The sequence below is a fragment of the Stomoxys calcitrans genome, chromosome 4 (assembly GCF_963082655.1).
Source record: "Stomoxys calcitrans chromosome 4, idStoCalc2.1, whole genome shotgun sequence".
Taxonomy (NCBI): Eukaryota; Metazoa; Arthropoda; class Insecta; order Diptera; family Muscidae; genus Stomoxys; species Stomoxys calcitrans.
In genome coordinates this window covers 180113633-180134317 of record NC_081555.1, presented here as the reverse complement: position 1 = coordinate 180134317, position 20685 = coordinate 180113633, and the positions used below count along the sequence as shown (strand labels likewise).

The 20685-nt window shown below is 36.2% G+C and overlaps 4 protein-coding genes across 4 annotated transcripts in view; 2 read left to right on the top strand and 2 right to left on the bottom strand.

The window, feature by feature from the left end:
• Positions 1 to 226: 226 nt before the first annotated feature.
• LOC106087542 (synembryn) lies at positions 227 to 2455 on the bottom strand. The gene is made up of 3 exons (XM_013252600.1): positions 2367 to 2455; positions 2111 to 2281; positions 227 to 2049 (listed from the first exon to the last, which is right to left on the bottom strand). The coding sequence occupies exons 2-3, from the start codon at positions 2189 to 2191 to the stop codon at positions 499 to 501; spliced, it is 1632 nt and encodes a 543-aa protein (XP_013108054.1). The 5' UTR covers positions 2192 to 2281; positions 2367 to 2455; the 3' UTR covers positions 227 to 498.
• Positions 2456 to 5179: 2724 nt separating this feature from the next.
• Positions 5180 to 6076, top strand: LOC106087553 (uncharacterized). Its single transcript, XM_013252631.2, has 2 exons — positions 5180 to 5745; positions 5819 to 6076. The coding sequence occupies exons 1-2, from the start codon at positions 5380 to 5382 to the stop codon at positions 5996 to 5998; spliced, it is 546 nt and encodes a 181-aa protein (XP_013108085.2). The 5' UTR covers positions 5180 to 5379; the 3' UTR covers positions 5999 to 6076.
• On the bottom strand, positions 6015 to 7986 carry LOC106087552 (large ribosomal subunit protein mL65). The gene is made up of 3 exons (XM_013252629.2): positions 7427 to 7986; positions 6925 to 7364; positions 6015 to 6864 (listed from the first exon to the last, which is right to left on the bottom strand). Exons 1-3 carry the CDS (start codon positions 7891 to 7893, stop codon positions 6089 to 6091), a joined length of 1683 nt encoding a protein of 560 aa, XP_013108083.2. The 5' UTR covers positions 7894 to 7986; the 3' UTR covers positions 6015 to 6088.
• Positions 7987 to 16446: 8460 nt separating this feature from the next.
• LOC106087545 (poly(A) RNA polymerase gld-2 homolog B) overlaps positions 16447 to 20685 on the top strand; it is a 45854-nt gene continuing 41615 nt past the window's right edge. Inside the window, exons 1-4 of the mRNA XM_059368198.1 lie at positions 16447 to 16573; positions 16636 to 16983; positions 17058 to 18915; positions 19698 to 20223. Of these exons, the coding sequence (XP_059224181.1) occupies positions 17626 to 18915; positions 19698 to 20223 (1816 nt within the window). The 5' untranslated portion in view covers positions 16447 to 16573; positions 16636 to 16983; positions 17058 to 17625. The remainder of the gene's footprint in view (positions 16574 to 16635; positions 16984 to 17057; positions 18916 to 19697; positions 20224 to 20685) is intronic.

The following is a 20685-nucleotide window of genomic DNA, read 5'->3' as shown; positions in this document are numbered from 1 at the left end:
AATTTAAAAGGCCATTCAAAATTGTTTGGGGATTTTTGGGGACAAAAAAATTGGGGAAATTTAGGGACAAGGGACGAAAAAATACTAGCAGCACAGCTTCAAACATGTCCGTTAGTTTTTTTTTTAATTCGACTTAAATCTGTATTGTCTCAAGTTTTCCTAATTTCTAAGAGTTGGGGGTAGCCCCACCAAAAATCACAAGAATATCCAAAAATAACACAAATAGTTACGTTATATATATTTAATATTTTAGTTTAGTATTCGTTTATTATCATCAGTATTTTTCTTTTTTGTTTAGATAATTTTCTATATCAGGCTGGAGTGAGAGTCTTCGTCGGCAGAGAGAACACCAAAAGCCAATCTTATTTAAAACGATCACATGCACTCGTGTATACATATTTGGAAAATGTATATATCATCATCGCCACAACAATGAGTAATTATTGTATTTAGTAGGAAACAATGTACAGCTCAAATTCAGTCATTGACTAATCATTTCTATTTATTACCTTTCTGGTGTACTTGTTGTTGTTGTTGTGGCAATTCCTCTTGAAGCTGCAAAACATGTTCAACCGGCTCTGGTTTACCTTCGGAATTTATACGGCACGGTTTTATGATGCCATAACGGTCCAGTTGATCAATTAAATTAACCAATTTTTCGGCTTCGTGTTCCTTCTGTTCCTCCGACATATCCTTTAGGGGGTTGGGAGCGGGAGGCGTATAACATCCCACCACAGGATTGATGGCGTGCTCCATTTTGTTATATTCTTCGGTATCGCTGTTCTCACTATCTGAGGAAAATTCTAGATTTTCAGCTTTTCTACCGTTCATTAGACCAGCGTTTGCGAATAGCCCAGCCATATTGCCATAACCAAAATATTTTATGAGACGACCTTGGCTCTTCTTGCAACACAACAGTAGCAGTTCGTACGTTAGATTTCTCACCACCAAATTCGGAGTGGCTTGAAGGCGACACAAGTAGTTTCTCAACTCATTGCCCTCTTCGGGTCTGGTGTAGACGTCCTTGAGAGGTGGTAGTATAACACTACGCACATAGTGCCTCATTATTGGATTGCTCGAAACACATTTCACCAATATCGCTAATACTGGCTGCACTAGCTCCTTGTGTGTGGAAGAATTCTTCTCGTTGTCCTCCAATACGTAATGAAGATAGCGCAAAATGCTGTCTAAAGCTGTAACATTTCGATTTTCATATATTCGACGATTGCCTTCCGTAACTGCTGTACCCTCACATTTTATCATAAGTTCACTAAGGCAGCTACTGGAGATATTTGTCAATAGATCAATGGAATGGGAAACAACTGAACGTTCCCGATTGGTTTTCATCTCGCCAAAACGTAAAAGAAGTTCACGAACTACACTGGTCAAGTGTAAACTTTGAATTTCATTCTCACTGGGACTTTTGTCTGTGCTGGAGGTTATATTAAACATTACCTTAAGCAATTCGACCAGAATATCAAATTGTTTATCACTAAAATCAGCAATGCTCCTTAGCTTCTCATCCAAAACCTCTGTCAAATATGTCAATCCATTCAATTCAATTAAAACCCGACTTCTTACCGTGATGTCCAACGCAGTTATCAAAAATAAGAGTTTCATATCGAAAAACTCTATGGAAGATTCTGTTTGTGAAGACGAAGACAGCCGTTGGAATATAAGATCAACAACATTTTGGCGTGCACACTCTCGCCTGACTTCGGGGTTTTGAAAAACAAGATTGCACAAACATTTCAGAGCCTCGACAACAATGTCCACATTAAAAGAAAGATCAGTGTCTGGGGTGGTGGCAGTCGATATTGTAGAGGTGCCCAAAGCCAAGTGGGCTAGTTTAAGCAAGCATCCCACGTCTGGCACAATATTATTGTTACATAGACTCGACTCATCACGAGATAAAATCCGGATGGTGTTCAGACATTCAATATGATACTGTTCCATGTTATTATCATTTAAAATGGAGAAAACGGCTTTCCACAAATTAACCCATACATCATTTTTGTGAAATTTCTCGAACTGAAATAAGTTTGCATTCTGAAAAGAGTGTTGAATATTTTAGATTTTCGCAGACCATAAAACGACCACTAAATCTCACCTCTTCGTTGAATTTTTGTAGGACTTGTGGAAATTTGTCAGTCCTTTTATCATTTAAATATTTGATGTGTTCCGCATCCATATTCCACCAGTTAAGCAGTGTGACTCTGCCTTGAAGATTCCTTCTCCCCCAGGAATATTATTTTTGACTTTCAAACAATTCGACCTAATTCTTTGTACAAAAAAGAAAAATAAGTCTCGCATAGTGTCCAAAAAAATACAACTGCAATTAGATTTATTTAAGAAGATAAACTTACAGATCTCAATCAAGAGCTGAATTTAATTGGATTAAAAAAATATTTCCTATCAGATAAGTTGTGTGCTTTTATTAATTAGTCGATTTTCGATTTTCAACTAATCGATTGTTTGAGTTTTGTATCAAAAAATCAGTGTCGATTAGTGGCTAAAAATCTAATAATATGAAGTCATCGATTTTTGTCGATTATGCTCATTATGAGAAGTTTACTCGGTACATCATGATAATGGTCATTATAATTGTAAAGTAGTGTTTCTCGTACAAAAAATTAATTTCGTGCTAACTAACAAGAACATCAATTTATAAGCACAACAACAAAAATTTACCCCCACGAAACTACAATGATTCGCAACTTTAAATGTCAAAGGGTGCACTCAATATTTTGCTGTTGGGCAACTGCCATTACCTGTAAATGAATATATCTTGATTATAACACTGTTTTATTTCTTATGCCATGTATATAGTGACTCGTTTTGAAAAACTTCTCAGCCGTTCACACTTGTTGATATGTTTTGGAAATTGCATTTTTCATCACTACAACAAAAATGTTATGTTGTTGTTGTAAAATTGTTTGTCTCTTGCTTCTACTACAAAATGTTGCTTGTTTAATTTTTTTAGAAAGAAATTTAGTTTTTATTTTTTAACATTATTCAACGCTGTGTTTATTTGACACAATTTAGGCACTTATTTATTGAGCTCACATGTTTTGAATGACTTGAATGTAAAGAAAAACGAGTTCTTTTCAGAGCATTATAATAGGAAATCGAGACATTTGCTCAAAACAGCTTTAGTCTGAACACAGTATTAAGTGTGGAATATCGGATCAAATTAAACATAGTTTTCAGATTTTAGAAAAACAAGCAAAATGTAACGTTTTAGTTGTTCCAAAATCAAATCAATCCGCCATCTCCTCATCAAGATGTTATTTACAACCAAAGAAACTTTCGGTCATGTTTGTACGTGTGCAGGTAAAATGAGAGAAGAGAAACAAAAACAAGGAGAACGCAAGAAAAAATAGGGTGATTTGCTGTGTATGTAAACACAGAATTGTCATCTTACTGCCATCAAGCTGGCCGGCTGTTTTCAGCTGTTCGCGTGAGACCATCTTTTTGAATCTCCCTTGCGTTGGCACAAACCTTCTGTTGAAATTGGAAAACTCAAATCAGCTGGGCTTATTGTACCAAGATTTCGCAGTAATTGGCAATTATAGCTGAGTATTTTGTTCATGGGCCTAATTTTCGCATCCACAATCGACTTTTTACGATAGAGTTTCGCATTTTTTGGATTATGGCATCCGTTATCGATAAATTCTATTTGAAACTTCGAATAGAAATGTGCGAGTATTTGGCCGCATCACTTTACCTATCGTAAATAAGTAATTTTCGACTATTTTCAAGAAATTAGCAAAAAAATAGGACATTAAAGTAATTGTTTTATAAATTAAACAATTGTATGTAGTGATCCCTCCGTTGACTTCGTTATTCGCGATAAATGAAACGCGCGGTCGTTATTGTTCAATACAAAATCACATTGAATTTATATATTAGCGGAAACAGCATTACTACGACATCTTAGGGTGGAGTTACATACCATGCACGGGCACTAAAATCCCATTAAAAATGCAACTCAGCAAACAAATCCCACAAAATCGATGCGCAAATCCCACTAGAACGACAAATGCTTTGTTTGGATTTGCAGCGATCCCTCCCGAAGACAACGTTATGTGCGATAAATGAAACGCGTGATCGTTCTTAGGAATTCCAAGTTGGGACGAAAAGTCGACTTTAAGACTTTGCAAAGGTATACGCATTGACTTTTTTCAAAAATTTGCACAATTTTCTTAATAAGATACTTTTATTTCCTACAATTTTTCGTAAAAGTTTGCGATCAAGGAGTATACATTTCTTTGAATTTTCATAAAGTGGAGGTATTAACAAAAAGTTTTAAATGGAAAGTTGGCGCAATTTTATATCAAACCCCTATCTAAAGCCAATATGGGATTTTTTTTTATAAAATTTCAAATTCTAAATCGAAGTCTATAAGTTTTTAATTCCGTCTAGACTTCGCTTAATTCGGTGCAAAAATCTTTTTGTGAGATGTACTCTTATATAATATTGATGTACTCTATAAAATATTGATCGATTCGTCTATGGATTGGAATATACTTCCGCCAAGCCAAAATTCGCCAAAATGAAGGATAGACTATATTCGATATAGGCTTAAAATGTTTAAACTGTAGATCGATCTATATGGACTGGGATGAGTATAATATGCAAAATTTCTACAAAATCGGACATTAAATGCGCCTTTTGAGAGCTAAAGATTTTAAATCTGGAGTCCAGTCCTATATATAGTCCTTTTCATCCTCGAACATAAACGCTTTATGGGTAAAAAAAAACGTTTGTGCCAAAATTCAGTTTCCATAAACAAAAACCTATTAAGATGAATCTTACACTTATAAGTAAGTCCCTAAAACAAGCATTAGCTTGGATATTTACAAACTTTGGCACGAGTTATTAAAGTCCATTCCGCTTTAATAACTAATCAATTAAAAAAATTAATGCAACAATAGTTAACCAAAGAGCAAAATCGTAGCCCTTGAGAATAATGAACTCGATTTTTTTTTTCAACGCATCACTAACTAGCAGCAGCACAAGCATAGCGAAACTTTCATCTCTGTGCAGCTTTCTTTTCGAATTCAGAATCGATTATTCTACTTTTTAATCATTGAAAGTCGACTTCGACTTTTTTACACAAAAAGTCGACTAATCGATTAGTCGAAAATCGATTTTAGGATCCCAAGTCGTTCTTGTTCGATACAAATCACAACATTCATCATTCTAATACACAAATAAAACTTATTTAGCTATACTTTTATAAAAAGCCATTCAAAGTTGTTAGGGGATTTTTTTGGGTTGGGAAAATTAACTTTTGATTTGAGGATTTTTACGGATGGGAAAATACTGCCAATTCTTACTAGAAGAAATAAAATCAAGCTAAAAATAGAATCAAATATGGATATGGAGCATCAAGAGCGCGAAATTGAGCATTTTGGATTCTCTAGTGAGCTCGCATCGCTTGAAAGAAATTACTATGTTAAGAAAAATATCAACACAGCGTTGGACGGTGTTATTAAAAAAGCAGAGTGCTCTGAGGAGACAAACCAATATCTTCTAAAGATAAAAGACGAGGTGTTAAAAAAAATTTGGCTTTCTATTGAGGGTCACATGAAGGCGGCCGAGGAAATGGATAAAAAGTATTTCTCAGTTCCCGATCATGTACTTTTACCTGCCTATTTTGACCATGTCAAAACATACTCACAAGCTGATGAAAAGAATATTGACGATGAAATTGCTTCCCATAAGAAGAGATTCCTTGAGGTTAGTGTTTTATCTGTACCTTCGTCAGCAATCACATTTTATTTTATGGAGAATGCCTTTTTTATTTCCATAGAATTCAATAATGATAACTTTGTTGAAGATGGAGAATAGCCAACACAAAAAATTCATTCCCTTTTTGGATGAAGAGCTGAATATACAAAATGCACTGAAGGAAAGCTTTAAAAATTTGAACATGAATGCATTAAATGATCTTGTGGATAAAACGCTTGCATTTGGCCAAATGAGAAAATAGTAATACATCTTAAATGTTGGGTGGGTATTTTATATTGAATTTATTAATAAATCGCTGATTTCTTAATTAACAATGTAAGTGCAAATTTTTTTATGGGAAGTATGTGGGTTTAAACTTCTTTTTACTCTTTGGGCCTTCTGGGCGCACAGCTTTCGGTATATATTCTTTGTCGAATTGATCCATGGTGCGCTTCCAAGGGTTAACGAAAACTTCAAAGAAACGGCGTCTGGCTTCTAGTGGTCGTGTTTTATTGTCGATTTTGTATATTTTTTCCCACATATACGTTTCTGGCAAAGATAGATGTCGCGGCCGATTCGAAGACATATATTTGTATACTTCCTCCAGGAATGTTCGTTTTTCCTCATTCGTATAGTCAGCAATTCGCTTTATATTTTTATCCAAATATGGTGTTTGTGCTTCCACAGGCACTTGAACGTTCGGGTTTTTGACATAGCATTGAATTAAATGTTTTAGAACTTCTTCGTTAAATCCCACCACTTTGCCACTATCATCGAATTCCTTGTAGAGCTCCATTTCTTTGGTTCCTCTACAACTATTTGTTCTAGGATTTTCATTAACTTGGTTGCCATGCATGCAGACTGTGTTCAACTGGTATTCATAAAAGGACCATTCCTTACCAGAAGTTATAATGGTTTGACAGTTAAATGGGTATGTCAGTTCCGAGTAGGTATTAAATCCAAAATAATTTGCTTGTGCTAAAAGCCAAGCAAAACTTGACTGTATTGCGTGTGCGTGTAAAGCATTTTCTTGGTCTTCCTGCCCATAATTCGATGGACGCCTTTGCAAAGTAGCCCTGCTTTGGTAGGAAATGAATCCGTAACTATTTGTATTGCTTGGCCAGTAGCCTAAAATATATGATAGATACATTATTTATAATAGACTGTGAGATAAAAAATTTAACTAACCCGGAATATTTGTTCCGTGCTGGTGTTCAGTTGAGAAGCCTAGTGTTCTGGGGTCGAATTCAAAACGTGGAACCTTCTTCGCCAATTCAAGGTTAATATATTCGCTCTCGTTTTTCCATGGTTGCAGTTGCAGGCGATGTCTCAGTACCAACATAGGACTACCCTTGTATTGCATGAAACGATCAATAGGTTCTTTAGCCAAATCCTTTTGCCATTCTTGTCCCTCTTTCGATTTAACTACATTTTTTGGAGGTTCGATGCCTCCTACTGCCCAAAATGCCTCATGCCTAGCACTGTAGTCAATTTCCATTTCATGCAAATGCGAAAATTCAGTTGACAGATTATTGATCAAAGCTCTGTTAATTTGTTCCACTATTATTTGACTGAATAATCGCTCCCTTTCAGCAGGATCATGTTTGGAAGCGTTTCTGTACTTTTGCCTGCAAAGAATATACGAATAAATTTAAACTTAGAAAAGTCGAATGTACTAAGTTTAGACCACCTGAAATAGTCGTTGGTAAACTCTAAAGCATCCAATACGGCTGCTGTAGCGGATTTCGCATATGACGATAACTTTTCATCCTCTTTTTCCTTATCCACTGTCTCGAAAAGAGTACGTGTATAATATTGAATGGCTGGAAGGCAATTGTAGGGCAATCGTTCTTCATTCATCTGAACGACTTTGTAACCGTAATATCTTGGCATATTTATTTTGATTAGTTTTTCTTCCACAGTTGGAACATTTTGAATTTCTTGCTGCCATTCTAGGGCTTTGGTTTCTTTTTGCCCTTTGAACGATTTATCTTTAATCTGGGGGTATTGCGGTTCCACCCAATATTCCTCATTTTCTACCCCAGAAGTATCTCTTTGGACAGCCGCATGGGCATTTTTGGTTGGTGTTGCAATATACGTCCGATATAGAGGCATACATCGTGTCTTCCATAATCCAGCGCGATGTGAAAAAATCATTTTCCTGTTAAGATTTTAACTATTACTAAACTCTTCCGAAACTAGCAAGATTTGGTTATGAAAGATCCACAACAGCTGTGAATATAACAAAACATGTCCTAGGCCAATTTTCTCAATGACCGGTTAAAAATATTGGATCTGCAAATAACCACGCGCCATGATGTGCAATGTATACTCACCAATAGATTACACGTCGGAAAAACTTGCTGTATTTTTCTTTGGTACTTTGGGCGTGTGCCAATTGATAACAAAGTTGAAGGGGTAATTACAATTTGACGTTTGCGTGTAGCGAATAAAATCTTACTAGCACAGGGGCTAGGAAAATGTATGCATGGTAAAGTCATAACTAAAGTTTGACAGCCGCATCCACAAACATTTACTAATGAAGCGTTAAATGGCACAATAGTTATTGAACGGGTTATTCTTTGTCAACCCTATGCCATTTACGTGTTAGTGCGGAAGAAAATTGTTATTGCTTCGGTTTTGTGACAATCGGTTCCAGATAGTATCAAACTTATTTGTTTAACAATTATTTAAAAAAGCAGCAAATCACTAAGAACATATGCATTTGTTCTTGTCAAAAGCAACAGGGATATAATAAGCATCCAGTTTAAAACTAACAAATATTATTTTAGATAAACCGGTGCAGTGTCGGATATTGGGTTTGTTTTATTTAGTTTGCATCACTAAAAGTAAACCCGGAAATTTTATTACAAAATCACAAAGTTTGCACAAATAGCCATCTCAAATCGCAATAAATTTTAAACAACGTAACTTTAGAACAACTTCTATTGATTTATTTAATGCCTTTAACTAATTAAATAATTTAATTCAATGTATTACAATAGATTTGCAATCAGCTGATCCACACCGTACAAAAAAAAAGGGAGGAACCAATTAAAAAATGTTTATTTTTGCTTTTGACTATTTAAGACTTTCATGGCCATGTTATTTGTACAACAACCAAAAATCATATTTTGCAATCCGTAGTTTATTATAGCAACTGAATAAAAAATGTATTACAATTGAATTACCAAAGTTACTTTAAGTCTATGGTTGTTATGTTTATATTATGTGTGTATGTTTTATATAGACCCAAAGTATAATATGACAAAGTAATATTAAGTTAACAAAGCAACAACACATATAGGAGTTACTATAAAATATTGGTCGATCCGTCTACTTCTACTTTCATTAGACCGAGAAAAAGTGGCTTACAAAATTTTAGACAAATTGGACCAAAATTGTGGATTCCAGAGCAAAAATACCGAAAATTGGCGGTACGTTATTGTGGACCTGCACCGAAAGCTGGACCGATATGGACCATATTTGATATATTCGCTTTTATAGGCTTAAAATGTTTAATCTGTAGATCGATCTATATGGTGGCTACATTAAAATATGGACTGGGATGAGTATATTACTATACTTTACTTTGATTGGCCATTAGAGAAAATTTATTCCTCTAGCCGAACTCAAAATAGATGCCCAAATGCATTGATCTTCTGCGCTTCTTCTCCAATTTCTGACACCCAGCATGAATCACTAATAGAAGGTTAGGTCACTTGCGAAAACATAAAGTGAATAGGCCCCATGAACATCATGGAAATGCAAATGCAAATATTGCCCATGAACATTCCACAAAGGAACGGGGGCAAACTTCTCACATATCAATAAGTGCAATCCGATTCAAGTTTAAGCTTAATGATAATGGACCTCCTTTTTATAGCCGAGTCCGAACGGCGTGCCGCAGTGTGACACCTCTTTGGGGAGAAGCTTTACATGGCATAGTACCTCACGCATGTTGCCAGCATTAGGAGGGGAAAACCACCGCTGAAAATTTTTTCTGATGGTCTCGCCTGGACTCGAACCCAGGCGTTCTGCGTCATAGGTGGACGTGCTAACCTCTGCGCTATGGTGGCCTCCATGAACATCATTAAGGATGTCAAATCTGCCGTTTGAAAATGTCATCAAATAGGAGAAAACGTAAACAAAGTACTGCCAAGTACTGCCAAAAAATTGTATGTCGGCTGATTGCTTGACTTAACCTTAGTGAATCCTGTGAAAATACAAAGAAATGATCATATATTGATGGCAAAAGTTTACAAAACCTGCACGAAATAGAAGTTTCTTATTAAAAAAATTTTGCAAAATTTTGACAAAAAGTCCTAACGTCTACTTTTTGCAAAATTTGACTTTTTAATAGTCGAAAAGTATACTTTTTGCAAAGAAAATTCTAAAAATAGACTTTTGCCATTTTGATAGATTTCGACAAGTCTTAAAGTCAACTTTTTATCTCAACTTGGGATCCCTATTCTCAATCGTTCTAGTAATGATTACGCATTTCTGTGTAAACAGTAATCGATAGACGCCTATCATCGCAAAAACTAAATGATTTTGGTTTTTTAGACATGACGATGTGCGCATACACCCTCATTTTCGCCAATACTTGCTGTGTTTTATTTTAGTACTGGATAGACAATCCGTGAAGGGCAAAAATAAAATGAAAAACAGTTCTCAGTGCAAGTCTGTTTGTTTGCCTTGAGGTGGTAACGCCATTTGCCAACCTGTCAAAACAATATGAGGATAAAATGGTAAAATAAATGTAAAATCTTAATTAAAGTTTGTAAAACATGTGTGGGCACAAAAGTCAAACAAAATTATTGATATTTACGCTCAGCGGACTGATTTTAGTTAAAAGATAAAAATTGATTCTTTATTGTTCAAAGGAATTTTTTAGATAGATAAAATATTTTTTTCAGTAGTGATATAAATCCAAAAGTTTTATGTTTCTAAAAGTTATATAAAATGAACAAGTAACAACAGTACAAAATTAACGAGTAACAACAAAAATGTATTAAAATTTGTGCACGCAATTTATAAATAAATGGAATTTAATTTTATTTTGCCATTCACAATAGTGTGTTTCTGCGAGTGGTCACACTAAATTCTGAAAAACATATCATTACAATCCTGACGACAGATGTTCTACATAAGCCTGCACTGGTAATTGGTCCAGAACTTTGTTGTCCTTAATAGATGTAATTTTCATAAAAATTTCATTGCACTGCACTATAAGTACTAAAATGAAATACAGCTAATATTACAACGACAACGCATCATGATGTGCCATGTAAAGTCCCCATAGAATTTTCGATAAATTGCGACTTTTGCTATTTCAATATGAAAAGTCGAGCAATCGATTAGCCAAATTAGATCCCTACGCCATTTATTTCGTCATTGAGTAGTGGAAAAAGTGCTTGTTATCAAACTTCTAGAATGGAGCTATTTAGAAATTCGTGAGGAGTCGCTTGTAACTGAAATAATATTGCGAAACGAATGAATTTGTGATAAAGATAAAAACGATCGTTCAGTTTGTGTTGGAAAAAAAGAACGCAAGTCAACTAAACAGGCGCGAAAAACGTGATCCTATCAAGAGTCCTCCGGCAAATGGAAGACCACGAGGTTCGTATTAACTTTTTTTTTATACAGACACATGCAGCAGCAAACGAACATGGCGTTCAAGGCAGCGTGCTTTCGCGCTTTTCCACCGCAATTTGTGCCGTTACATTTCGGAGTGGATATTTCTTAGACTTCTTTCTGTCTCTACTTATTTAATCATTTGTTTGCGAGTTTAGACAGTTTTTGTATATTGGGTTTGGGGATGATTAAAAAAATACAATTTTGATATCCTTGACATGAAAGTCTCATATTTCCTACGCTGATTTTCTTTTTTAATTTATGTACAGTCTGCTCTTAATAATTATTCCGTTCTAAATGTGTATGTGTGTGTGTGTATTTGACGATCAGGTAATCACTGACGCATCTAAATGTGGATTTTAGTTTGCAGTCAGTGCCTTAGTTCATGTTGAAAATCCTATTGTTGTTCCTTTTACAGAGTATCAAAATGAATTCAAGAAAGTAGAGGGTTGATGGTTTTTAATATAGAATTATCAAACTATGTTTGAAAATGATAGCTTTGATTGATATATCTATTTTAACCATTGTCGTAGCTAGACGTATTCCCTGGGGGGTGCTATAGCCCAACCAAAGACTAAAACTGAAAATAATCGACTTCTACAAAATCTAGCTTTATTATGTTTTAAAGCTATATACTGCCAAAATTATAAAAGCAAAAAAATGTTTGGGCTTTGTAAGAGTTAATTGTTCCAGTTTTGTTCATTTGTTCTTGACTAGGTAAATAAAATTTAAAAAAGTGTCAACGAAATCACAATAATTGATTATTTTAAGCTTTACAAAATTCCCTTCTACGTGAGAAATAAATGGTTTGAAGACCGTCCAAATTGTACAAAATTTTCATGGGGGAGGGCATAGTCCATGCGATATGTCCAACAGTGGTAAAAAGTTAAAAGTATTTTAATTAAAACTCTTTCCAATCCAAAGTTGGACAAATTTGCCGGCTTTCGGCCGGATTTAAGATTTTCTCCGTAGACGCGCCCGGTAACTCGCAGCTAAGCTTCTCGTGACGGCAATGAACACCACACAGATCGGACCTGAATGTTCCAGCCTGTGTGGTGCTTACAGCTATCCCGTGCCGGGAGACGCATTTTTAGGTATACCAATAGATTCGGAACCACTTCCTGCTACTACTTAGCCATATGACTGGAACACCTGGAGCAATGTAACTTAGGTACCGGTTTAGGCAAGCTGTGGTCTGCTGTTAAGTCACTGCACGAACTCTGCCACCAAATCTTCAGCCACATTGTTCACTACAAATAGGTGTGAGGTGAATGCTGAGCCGAAAGGTTGGTCGATGAAGGAACGATTTTGACCATCAAGTTTCCCAAAATACTTGGCGTCACATTTGACAGCTCTTACACATTCTGCCCACATGCCACATCAATTTGCGATAATCAAAAGTATTGGGTTGCCTAAAAAGTAATTGCGGATTTTTCATATAGTCGGCGTTGACAAATTTTTTCACAGCTTGTTACTCGGTAATTGCATTCTTTCTTATGTCAGTTATCAGCTGTTACTTTTAGCTTGCTTTAGAAAAAAAGTGTAAAAAAGTATATTTTATTAAAGTTCATTCTAAGTTTTATTAAAAATGCATTTACTTTTTTCTTTTAAAAAATTCGCAATTACTTTTTGGGCAACCCAATAGAAACAAGGTCCTCAAGTCACTTGCCGCCAGCACTTGGGTCGCTGACAAAGAAACCGCTGTTGTTGTTGTATCAGTTTATTGTGTTCTATCTTTTGCCTGCTTGATTCTGTTGAGTGTCAAGACCCAGGAACTCTGCGACTAAGATCGGGTGCGTCTACAGGGATCTGGGTGTGAGACGAGTGGGTCTGGCCGGGTAGTTAAACAAGTGACGTGTATCGTGCGGTCCCTAGTTACAATCGGGACATACATCTTGCACGTCGGCATCAATCCTAGCTCTGTGGGAATTGAGGCGGCTGCATCTGCCGCAACGTAATTGAGCCAGAACCACTCTGGTTTGAGCCAGAACGACTCTGGTTGGCAATTTCTTCGGGTGCAATGGGTGGCGGTCGTTTTCCGGCATTCTGACAGATCTGAATATTAATCCACTGCGTGTCACAAAGTTGACGAGACCACACTGGCGCTGCATAACTTACCACAGACCGGCCAATTGCTTTGTACGTGGTTAATAACAAAGAAACCTTGTTGACCACGTGTGTTCTCACTCTTTAACACACAGTGGCATAATATTCATATCTGTTTGAATGCCGTCCTTCGAACTGCGTCGGGCTGTCTCCTCAGTTCTCATGTGGATCACCTCCATCAGGAGACAAAGATCCTACCAGTGCGAAAACATAATTACATGCTGCCTAAGCAATACTTTTTGGGCTTTCATCGCAGAGACCATTTAAATCATCATTTTGTGGATAGGTATCCACCGTTCAGATCATTAAGGTAGATTTACATGATCTAGAGCGTGAGGTTCAGCGCTACAAGAGAACTTCTAGATCAATCGACATATCAAGCGGGTTCAGACAACATACATGCTGACACGGTAGCAAATGCGGTAAATAGCTACCGGGTCAATGTAGTCCTTGGAGAACGACCGCCTCTCATTGCACCTGAAGAAAATGACCTCCCCCCGGCAAACCAGAGTAGTCCTGGCTCAATTACGATCCGGCAGATGCAGCCGCCTCAATTTCTACAGAGCAAGGATTGATGCCGACATGCAAGATGTATGTCCCGATTGTGATCAGGGACCACACGTCACCTGTTAAACTGCTCAGCCCGACCCACTGGACACATACCCAGATCCCTGTGCATTCACCCAATCTTAGTGGCAGAGTTCCTGGATCTGAAGACTTAATAGAATCGAGCAGACAAAAGATAGAACACAACAAAATGCTACATCAACAAAAACCACATAAACATGTCAGGTCGAGTGCGAGACACTGTTGGCAGTGAAGGCCAGAGGACTGTCATCAATAAATTGGTTAACCCGAAGCGTTTCGGGTCGATGAACGCGCATGTAACACTATGTTACAGAGAAACGGTCGGTAGAATGGCGAAAATCCTATGGGGAGATCCCGATCGTGAGAAGACGAGGCTATTGCTGTAAGAAAGTTAGGAGGTCAGTATAGCTTTCGGTATCATAACGAGGCACATAAGACTACAAGCTCACTTATGCAAAATCGGTGCGGCAAGTGATATGAGACGTTGGAGTATTTCCTATGCCAATGCCAGGCTTTCACGGTTAACAGACAACGGTACTTAGGTGGGGACACAATACCAGATATGAAAAAACTTAGGTACATGTTAAGGAGAACAATTAAGGACTTTGTAAGTAGCCCATAGTTCCTAACTTCGATTTTCTTTTTCGAGGTTACTTTGTAGCATTTGGAGCGCATAACAAGCCGAATACTGGCTTAAGTGTATGCCCATAGTGGCATGTGTGTATGCCATACAGTGGTGGACAAAATTATAGGGATATGCCGTTTTTTTCAAATATTTTATTTATTTTATTCAAAAAAACTTGTACATTATATTATTAACAATAATATAAAAGTTTTATACTTTGTTTTTCTCCTTTCAAAATTTGAGTTCCAAAAAAACGTACCCTTTAGTAATTACTGGCTTAAGTGTATGCCCATAGTGGCATGTGTGTATGCCATACAGTGGTGGACAAAATTTTAGGGATATGCCGTTTTTTTCAAATATTTTATTTATTTTTTCTTTGCTTCAAAAAAACTTGTACATTATATTATTAACAATAATATAAAAGTTTTATACTTTGTTTTTCTCCTTTCAAAATTTGAGTTCCAAAAAAACGTACCCTTTAGTAATTACAGTATTTTGACAATTGTCCTTATTATTTTTTTCAAGTGAATTCACCGGAGATTTCATGTGTACATGATTTTATATACAATTTTAGTTCAACATTCTGAAACCAACAATTCTAGGAATAATCTGATGCAGCCTTTAATTGAAGTATAAATATTTTCTTGCTATTTTTGGTGAGTATTATTGTAAGTGACCATGTCCTACAATTTTTTCCACCACTGTAGCTACCATATACATATGGGCAGATCCCAGAAACAGTTTACCAAATTTTCAAATAAATTCAAATGAATTTTTTGGTACACAATGTTAAAGAAGAAATTCAATTTTAGAAATCTATAAAAAAGTGGATTTTTGTGATATTTTATATAGAAATCATATTCATATTCTACCCTACCTTAGGCCCTATAGTAATATTCAAATTTTTATTGCAACCGATTGCGGTCCTCGCATTTTATTTTTTAAAAATAACTACATGTAAATGTTGCCTGCGACTTCGATTCAAATGGTCTATTCTATTCGAAAGGTCGTATTTTAAACCACTTTTTCGAGAGAACACATATTCCAACGAATTAACCTTAACAAGAAATACTCAAGAAGCGTCCAATCACATGATCTTGGGGGGCAACACACAGGGTCATTTCGAGAGATGAACTGCTCGCCAAATCCATCCTTCAATATGCCCATTGTTTCACGATCCATGTGGCACTGTTTTGTTGAAATCACATATTAAACAATTCCAATTCAATCAATTTGTGCAAAATAGCTTGATATAGATCTCCTTTGACGGTAAAATTTCTTCCACGGTTGTTTTTGAAGAAAAATGTATATATCTATAATGGCATCCGCCCATCTTAGAACTACGACATCGGTTGAATGCACCATACTCTCGATAAACACTGGCCCTTGAAATTGAATTAAGTTCATCGATGCATTGTTGTTGAATGAATCCACGACGAAAGTTGTAAGTTGTTGGGCGAGATGAATCTTTTAAGTAACTGTAAACAAGAGAAATTGCGCTCGTATGTCAAGACGTTCTGAGTACGCAATACCTCAAAAATGTCAAGCTTTACGATAGAGCTGTCAGATGACAGATTGCAACGCAAGGTTTGTCCAATCCCGAAATATAAAAGGCAACCCTCGTATAATTGGATATGAGACCAGATATAATTATATCTGCTATATATATTTATATCCAAAGAGATATGCTTTATATGAATAACTGAATTTTGTTCTTTCAGTGTTTTCACTTACAAATTCGTATATTTTTGTTTGTTTCTCTTTCGAGACGAGCTCAACGAACGGAGATTTTCTTTGCTAATGGAAAAGGAAATCCAGAGATTGCTACACATACCAACCAAGCGTTTCGTCTTTTGTGCGAAGAGTTTTCAACCATATGAGGTGTGTGTTCTTGTGGAAGATCCTCTTTCCTCTGATTTAATAGATTGTTCCCGATTAAACAGATATGAATACATTAGCATGCAAGAAGCCTGTTCAGAGAAATTGTAGAAAATATTGTAGCTATTTGAAAATAAGTCAAAATTTCAAATAGTTTACGAAAACCCCAAAAAAAATTTGAAATTTTCCAAAAATAAAGAGGAAAAACTGGAAGTCAAACAAGCTCGATTTTCACCATAGACGTATGGTCTAGTGGCCTTTTATTTGGCACAACCAAACTAATCAGAAGCGCGAAGCGCCCCCTTAGATGTTCAAGTCGCCCTCCCACATAGTTCCGTAATAAGCAAGATCTTTCAGTGTTTTTTCTCCTGAAACCATGTTAAAATCTGCTTTTATAGTTTGGTCCACGCAAAGTATTTTGTACTACTGTGATTAATAAATAAATAAACATAACTTTTATTTAATTTAATTATTTTCTTTTTTGCAGTTAAATATTCAGCAATTATGTTGTAGAAAGTAAGAGATTATGTATCATAATTCAAGCAATAAGTGTCTGCTGTAAAAACACGGAATAAAGAGGTGGTTTAAAATGCGAACCTCATATTTTACTTGCTGTGGAAATACAATGAAGGAATAAAGGAAACGACTGATAGCACACACACGGAAAATTGAAACGCAATGAAAGTAAACCACACCACACTACTGCCACAACAATCAAAAACAAGAAACAACAAAACGCTCAAAGCTAACCCAAATCCAGCCATCCATATACACATAGATATCTGTAATATGTTAATTAATTATTTTAGAAAAATACTAAAGCTAATAGAAAATACCTTCAAAAAAGCCAAATAAATGAAAGAAACATGAATAGGATACTTATAAGAAGGCTGTCTCGGGCAATTTTATAAACATACCCTTGAAGATTAGCCAAACAAGAAGAAACGTTACGAAGAAGCAAAGCAGCTTAAGCAACATTACTTTTAGTACTCAGAGAGTTATAACAAAGAAAAAGTTTTAAAAACTAAAATATAGATGTTAGTATGTTTAGGAATATGAAAATTTTAGTACCATCAAATTCACAAGAAAGTGTGCCGTCACCACCGCCGATCACTGCTGTTAATCAACAAGAATTTTTACAATCCGCAGGTGGTGGCAATGGCTCTTCTGCATCCAAAGATTTTACTAGTAATCACGGAAGCCTGGCACAGAAAGCGAATAGAAGGGACCAACACCAGAAACATACTGGTGGCCCAAATAAAGCAAAGTTTACACATGGTAATAATGGTGGCAGACCGATGCAGCTTTCACAACATCAGCAACACAAATTCCACCATAATTCGAATAGTGGCAGTAATAAAGGCAAGAAACAACACTACGCTAGTAATAGTAACACAACATCCTCCTTAAATCGAAAAAAGTTTCACCAACATCAGCAGAATACATTACAGCAGATTAACTACCACAATCACCACAGCCAGAATACAAGTCAGCATCAGCAAAATCAATACATGTCAGCAATGCATTCGAATCAGCATAAATTCCAAACTACCATGAATGCTACAGCAACACAAACAACAGCAACAACGAGCAGTAGTAATAGTAGCACCTCTTCCAACAATAATAATTGTCATCTGGTCAAGAATCAGAATTACTCCAATATTGTTTTATCTCCTAAAACTAATTTATGCGTGGACAATAACAGTTCCTCCACTACTCCAAGCGCAAACTCCTCAAATTGCACAACAACTCAAAGTGATATTAGCATCTCCTCCATTACTTCAAGTGAATCATCCTGTAAATGTTCCAACCAAAGCCATAATTGTGATAAATCATCATCATTCGTAGAAAAAACGCTGCAAAAATATCCCCAAGACCTGCTTTGCGCGATTTCAAATGATACAACTCAAATAGCAATCGCAGCATCAACCTCTTCGTCACCATCATTTGCAACTCATCCCACCAACATTACAAGCATACCGAAGACTGAAGCTTTAGCCAATTGTAAGTGTTTTCCTAAATTCGCAAAGATAACACAGTCGACGGCATCAACGCTTGTCAACATTAAACTTAATAAAAAGAACAAAATTGACACTGCACCGAAGCAGCAATATTTTTTAGAATCTGAATCTCTGAGTCAATGCCAATGTGGGCTCAGTTCTTTTGCAGCAGCTGGCCATAGCTTACATACAACAACAGTGTCATATCAACCAGCGACTGCAACAAACAATAAAAAGAAAAATTGGAAAATTCCCAACAACAACAATTGTTGTGGCAGCAGAGATGTAATTGATGGGGGAGTATGTGACATATGCTCCGTTTCATTAAAACCGTCCAATGTTCAAGTAAGTAAATACGTGAGACATTTTCACTCTGGATGATTTTCTTTCTGGGGTACATTTTTTACGTTATCTTGGCTAAGAGGGTTTCAAAGCTAGGCTGTCTAGAAGAGTCACTTATTATTTTTGCGAAAAAGCGTCAGAGCACACATTACGTAAATTTTTATATAATGCTAAGCCAATATATCTCAACAATTGCAAACTCTTATAATAATAAGATGAGTAACGTGACTATATAAAAAAGAGTGTTTTTCCTACCGCATCAGTATCCTATAAGTTCTGCAAATGCAAATTTGCTGGTGAACATTCCATTAAGGAACAGGAATTATAAGGGGGCCTCCGAATCAAAATGCGGAGAAGTTTTTACAGGGCATAGAACCTCACATATGTGGCCAGCGTTAGGAGATGATAACTGCAGCAAAAAAACGTTTTGCCTGATGTTCTCGCCAGGTCTCAAACCCAGGCGTTCAGCGTCATAGGTGGACATGCTAACTTCTCTACGATCACCTCCCATTTAGTTCTATTCAATTCAAATCATTAATACTTAACAGCTCTCCCCTTAAAATAATCCAACAGAGTCAAAAAGTACAAACTGAAACCTGAATTGAAACTGACTGAAATTAAATTTTTACAACAACAAAACTTCCTCTTTAAAAAGTACCTCTTAATTTTTCTTAGCCTTATGATGACTTTGAGCCATATTCCATATCATGAAACTATATTTTTAATGGTATCCATATCAATTCCATTCACCTGGAGGAATTCTTTTTTTTCTCTTTATGATACAGGTAACTCTGACGGAAAATTACGAAGGAAAAATATGCAACAATCTCTCTTCTAGCTGCAATTCTTCTGGTGATGTCTGTAACAATTCTCAGAGGAAGCAAAAGGATCCTCTTCAGTCCGCAGGAATGAGTACAGGGTTCAATCTACAGAAGGCAGCGGTACCAAGTGTTGAAGCAAATGCTTCAAATTCAGTTACAGAAAAATCATCATTTTTGTCATCATCACCAACTTCAATCCATAAGTTATCCAAAGCAAATCAAAAATCAATTGATGTGACCAAGCCTAACAAAAATGAGACATCAAAAGGCATTTCAGCAGCTGACAATGACATAAATATTCTCGAGTCGAATAATAGCCGAAGTGTTGATACAAACGCAAAAACAAGGAATTATTCCTGTAATAATGTTTCCTCTCCCAGTTCATATAGCTTGGATTTCTTACACTCGGTCGGCGTTCAAATGTCGGGGGCAACCAAATCTAGTGCATCAAACAGCAGCACCGAAGATAATCTCAGGCCTTTATCGTCAGGTATGCATTTAATTTCCTCTTTTGTTGGGTATTTAATGAATATTGGTTAAGAGAATAAAACTGAAAGAGCTTGACGTGGTGAAAATATTTTTCGCACTCAGGATTTTCAGCCTTATCCTGTTTGTCGAAGGCGAATTTCACATCTCTTGGTACTGTATAATTATTTTTTACCCACCACCATAGGATGGGGTATACTAATCTAGTCATTCCGTTTCATCCGATTTGCCCGAAATTTTGCGCGTTATGACTTCTAACACCTTTGCTAAGTATGGTCCAAATCGGTCAAGAACATGATATAGCTCCCATATAAACCGATCTCTCGATTTGATATTTTAAGCCCCTGGAAGTCGCAATTTTTGTCCAATTTTGATGAGATTTTGCACATAGTGTTTTCTTATGACTTCCAACAACTGTGCCAAGTGAGATCCAAATCGGTAACATGATGTAGCAACCATATAAAAC

Excerpts from the sequence above, each read along its gene's own strand:
- LOC106087542 (XM_013252600.1), bottom strand. The coding sequence starts at position 2,191 with ATGGATGCGGAACACATCAAATATTTAAATGATAAAAGGACTGACAAA. Across the intron at positions 2,050-2,110 it reads TACAAAAATTCAACGAAGAG|AATGCAAACTTATTTCAGTT; the intron begins GTGAGATTTAGT and ends CACTCTTTTCAG.
- LOC106087553 (XM_013252631.2), top strand. The coding sequence starts at position 5,380 with ATGGATATGGAGCATCAAGAGCGCGAAATTGAGCATTTTGGATTCTCT. Across the intron at positions 5,746-5,818 it reads ATAAGAAGAGATTCCTTGAG|AATTCAATAATGATAACTTT; the intron begins GTTAGTGTTTTA and ends TTATTTCCATAG.
- LOC106087552 (XM_013252629.2), bottom strand. The coding sequence starts at position 7,893 with ATGATTTTTTCACATCGCGCTGGATTATGGAAGACACGATGTATGCCT. Across the intron at positions 7,365-7,426 it reads TTTACCAACGACTATTTCAG|GCAAAAGTACAGAAACGCTT; the intron begins GTGGTCTAAACT and ends TATTCTTTGCAG. Across the intron at positions 6,865-6,924 it reads GCACGGAACAAATATTCCGG|GCTACTGGCCAAGCAATACA; the intron begins GTTAGTTAAATT and ends CATATATTTTAG.